We start from the raw sequence: 4,918 nt of genomic DNA, 5'->3' as shown, positions 1-4,918 counted from the left end.
GTTAAATCTTATATTTCAGTTGCTGTTTTATTAAATACTGGTGGTTGTCACTTTTCTTAAAGGGATAGTTCACATGTTTTGAAGTGGGCTTCTGTGGAAAGGTAGAATGGTTCCTGAGCTGAGGAGCTGAGGTTCATCACGTCTTCAAACTGTAGAATCACTCAAAGCTTAAGCTGCCATCAGCTTCACTTTACAGCCATTTACAGAAACTTCTGCTCATTTATGGGCCAGTTGTTGCACATCTGGAGCACCTTCAAGAAAATTCTAGTTTACATAAATCTCCATACTCGGTCTCGAGACTGCTCTGAGGTTTTTTTTTTTTAAATGTCTAATAAACAGTGTTCATGAGGTCCAAAAAGTTGAGAAGTTACAAACACACTCCAAACAAAAGCTCAGAGCAGGTTAGCTTGTCAGTCTTGTCAAAACTGGTCGCCAGATTGAGGCTGTTTAAAAAAAAAAAAGTTCATGTGAGATCTTAACCAATACAAAAAACCTGAGCTGCCCTATATTTTGCTAACAGATGGAACATCACTGCTGCACGTTGGAGGAAATGACCGTCTTCTTCCTAATGATGTCAACACGTTTTGCTTCCAGAGGTCTTTGAAATGTCCCAGAGGTTTTAGTACTCGACCACACGGGTCAAATGAGAACATCCATCTTAACCCGCTGCTTCTTTTTTGGGGTCACTGGTGCCCATATCCAGCAGTCACTGTGCGAGGCTGGACAGGTCTCCAGTCCATCACAGACAAATGAGACAACCATTCACTCTCCCTCACCTAGGGACAAGTCAGAGTTACCATCAGTCTAACATGCATGTTTTTAGTCTGGGAGGAAACGAGTACCTGGAGAAAACCCACGCATGCACGGAGAGAACATGCAAACTCCACCCAGAAACACCCCCCGTCTGGGATTTGAACCAGCAACCTTGCTGAGAGGCCGTAGCTCTACAAACTGAGCCACCGTGCTGCCAAAATGAGAACAGACTTCTGTCAAAACGATGAGACGATTTGATCTTTCCCTGCGTTCACAATGAATCCACGTTTATTCAGATGCAACAAGAAACTGAAGTTTAAAACTTACTTTTATTATATAAAAAAAATTAAGCGCTGTAAAAAAAATCTTGAGCTGTAAACTTGTCACTTGATTTGTTACTGCCACCTGCTGAGGTGGACTGTACATGATGCCGTTCTGAGCAGCTCCGCCCGTCAGAGGAACAGCGGCGCCTGACTGAAGGACACGGTCCGTCCACTCGGGCTGGTTCTTCCGAGTAGATCCTCACGTTGTTCTAACACCAGCCTCCGTCTGACTGTATCGTTTTCGTGCTAGCTTGACTGTCTCCTGTATCAGAATCTGGGACTTTCCAGTCCAGCTGGCGGCCTTTTTCATACAGTCCCTTGAGGACCTTCCTTACGTCGTCGCTCACTCCTCCACGGCTCAGCTCCAGGAACTTCCTGTACAGCTGCAGGGCGGTGCGAGCGTCCTCGATGCTGTCGTGGGTTTCCCCCTGAATGTTGAGGTCTGTTGGTACAAGACAGAAGACACTCAGGAAGGACGAGATGGCGCTATTCCAGCCGCTCGGCCTCCGTTTACCGTACAGAAATAATATTGCAAGATTGTAAGATGAGAAAAAAGCTTTTAATGTGAAAAACATTTTAAGTGTAAATAGTTTTGCTCAACAGCTGGTATGAAACGCTCGTTTACTGAATGTGGTGCAGAGCACGTCTGTCTATTAAAGGACGTCGCTCCAAAAGTCCTGTTCGTTAAAGTTTAGCTGGTCTGTCGTTGTTTTTAACAGGGACCGTCTGACGGCCTTTCCAAACCAGTTTTTAATTTTCCCCACTGATGAACTTACCAAAGAACTGCTGAGTCTGACATGGAGCAACGTCACTTTAACCTGGATGTGTCAGCATAATATCACCACTGATCGGACACTCATGGAAGTCTTTGAAAATATTTATTGGCTGTACCTCTACAACAGAAAAACTTCTGGAGACAACCCAATTCAAAATGGCTGCCGAAGCCAACTGATCGTAGGAAACACGTAAATAACTTCAACTCCTGACGTTTGGTGTGGTAGTAGCTGAGAGTCATCTGCAACAAATACTTTTATTGTGCAAGAGCTTCATTTTAAACTTAGACATTCCCTTTTAAAGTCAAGTCTTGTGGATGGACCAGCTGCAGCAACAACAGCCTGATCAAGAAAGCTAATCAGAGACTCTACTTCCTCAGGCGGCTGAGGCGAGCTGGTCTGTGAAGCTCAGTCCTCACCTCCTTCTACAGGTGTGCAGTGGAGAGCATCCTGTGCTCCAGCATCAACGTGTGGCATGGAGGCTGCACAGACTGTTGGAGTAAGTCTCCACCATCACAGACATTTACACCTCCAGATTAGAGGATATTTTTTCGGGAGTACCACCGGTCACGTGATTCCGGCCGGATTCTGGCGGGACCGGAATCAACATTATAACTCACGTGACTGGACTGAAAGCTAACGGGAGCAGAGAGGAGCGGGAACCGACCAATAACCAAAAATGAAACATCTAAGGTAGACATGGTGTGACCCATGTACTGGTTTAGATTTTTTTTGTTTTTACTGTAACTGACCATCAAAAGAGCCAGAAACAGGGACTCAGCAGCTGATACTCCGTAGAAAAATTATATGGACTACAGGCCATGGATTATTTGTTTTATATTTAGTGAAGGTTTTTGTTTGGATTAAGGAAATAAATGTCTATTTCACCACAGATTAACTGTTCCTGTTGCCATATCTTTTGAAATAAAACTGCACAACACAAAGTAATTTAAACAGGAATGGGTAGAAGATCAAATGAAATTCAATGTATTTCCTAAAAATTAAATGAAAAACAGGAGCAGGAATCATGTTACCAGGAGTGGGACAGGACAGGATTTTTTCTGTGGGACCAGGACAGGAGTGAAAATCCACTCCTGTGTCATCCTCTACTCCAGATGCAGGAAGAGGGCCACCTGCATCATGAAGGACCCCACTTACCCAGCACACACACACTTTTGGCCCCGCTCCCCTCAGGAAGGAGGTTAAGGAGAATTAAGTGTAGAACCACTAGACTGAGGAACAGCTTCTACCCTGAGGCTGTTAGACTCATGAATCTCTAACCAGGATAATCACTGTGGAAAAAAATCACTGTGATTCCACTTGATTGTTGATATGTGCTGCTGATTATCCATGCTGCTGATCTCATGCTGCTGATCTATTTCATGCTGCTGTGTTCATTCATACTCATCTGATCACACAGACTCGTGTTCGTGCTGCTGTTGTTCGGTGTATTGTTTAGTTTTTTTTACCATTAGTGCTTAGAGCAGTTTTAGTTGTTCATAGTTCATATCTCAGATTTTATTAATGTTTTTCTTTTTCATTTTATACTTTTGTTGTATGTAACTGGGACCCTGTGTACATAATTTCATTCCACCACGTGGTGTGTAAGATAAAGAAACTTTGACTTTGATAATCTCCCTCCGTGTAGCAGGTGTACAGGGTACAAGGTATATTTCTCTTACTTCGAGGACAGGTGCATGGATATTGTTTTACGATGCTCTGACGTAAATCCTTATCAACCAATTTTAAAAAAGCCAAAATGTTCAACTCTTTTTCAAATATGGACTTACCGAGAAAATACCAAGCGAGGAATCTTAAAGAAATCATTCTTTTGCGAGGCAAATGGAAGAGGTGGACGGTGTCAACAACTTGATCCTTTGGAACCTTTAACAGAAAATTAATCTGCTTGATGTCACGCTGCTGACAGAAACAAGTTTAAACTATAATTACTGAGTTTATATGTAGGGCAGAAAGCTGTTCTAAATCGCCTACCAATAAATTAATGACCCGGAAGTCCTTCTGCAAACCGTGACCCACGAAGCGAACTCCTGTGTCGATGAGGAAGCGGAGCTTCAGGTAGGTGGACTTCAGCGTGGTCAAGTGCTTCGAGGAGATTTTAGCGTCCAGGTCTCCTGGTTTGATGCCAGAATACTGCGTCAAATAGTCCACGACCTGAAAAACCAACGGCCCCGTGAGATTACGACAACTCTTCAAGGTTAATACTTTAAAACTACCTGCTCCTGTGTCGAGATGTAATCATCGATGAAGGGGACCCCCTCGTTGGGCCCCTGACCCCTCACGCAAGTGATCCTGGCCACAGACATCTGGCTGGGCTTGATGGTGGATTTGGTGCCGTCGCTGCGCAACTCTGCCTCTTCCTGCAGACCAACCAGAACATTGTGAATCTGTTTCATTCATCATTCAGCACACATCATCTTATTTTAAATAACAAAAACAACACAACTGCTGTGACCAGCCAAAAAGCTCCAGAAACTTCAGGACTGGTCAACAAGCTTTTTATAAAATCCCTGCCTGGTTTTTTTCCTTGTGGAGGTTTTTATTATCAGTGCAGCCTTCGGGGTCTTCTTCTGTGGCGCTCGTAAAGGTTCAACATGTGACAGCTGCTGAGTCTGAAAGGGTTGGACCTTCAACAGGAAGTCCAGCTTCACAGGATTAGGATGAGTTCTACCATCCTCACTATCTGATCTATCAGGGGTTGCATTACCTTTTGCGTCCACGTCCTGGGAGCTTTGCAACAATCCCACAAAACTTCTCATTTTGAATAAAAATGGCAGCTGTGGTCAGAAGAATCTAACGCTGCTTGGGGATGAACATGGATAAGTTTTATATGTTTCTGAGCTCCTCAGACAGCTCTGGTCCATTACATGCCGTGTACACAAAACCAAACCACACACATTACGTTATGTTTGTTTCCTTTATGTAGGCTGAAGAAAACATGAAGGCAGCTGTGATGTTGACAGTAACATGCTGCTAACAGTAACACACTGCTAACAGTAACACACTGCTAACAGTAACGCGCTGCTAACAGTAACGCGCTGCTAACAGTAA

General features: G+C 43.9%; 1 protein-coding gene across 1 annotated transcript in view; it reads right to left on the bottom strand.

Annotated features, from left to right (window-relative positions):
* Nucleotides 1-1,124: 1,124 nt before the first annotated feature.
* pan2 (poly(A) specific ribonuclease subunit PAN2) overlaps nt 1,125-4,918 on the bottom strand; it is a 15,849-nt gene continuing 12,055 nt past the window's right edge. Inside the window, exons 21-24 of the mRNA XM_037684690.1 lie at nt 4,084-4,227; nt 3,842-4,021; nt 3,640-3,733; nt 1,125-1,518 (exon numbers count right to left, since the gene is read on the bottom strand). Coding sequence (XP_037540618.1) covers nt 1,286-1,518; nt 3,640-3,733; nt 3,842-4,021; nt 4,084-4,227 — 651 coding nt within the window. The 3' untranslated portion in view covers nt 1,125-1,285. The remainder of the gene's footprint in view (nt 1,519-3,639; nt 3,734-3,841; nt 4,022-4,083; nt 4,228-4,918) is intronic.

This window comes from Nematolebias whitei, chromosome 11 (genome assembly GCF_014905685.2).
Source record: "Nematolebias whitei isolate Nwh7 chromosome 11, NemWhi1, whole genome shotgun sequence".
Taxonomy (NCBI): Eukaryota; Metazoa; Chordata; class Actinopteri; order Cyprinodontiformes; family Rivulidae; genus Nematolebias; species Nematolebias whitei.
The sequence above is the reverse complement of the archived record's forward strand: the minus strand, read 5'-3'. Positions and strand labels throughout refer to the sequence as shown.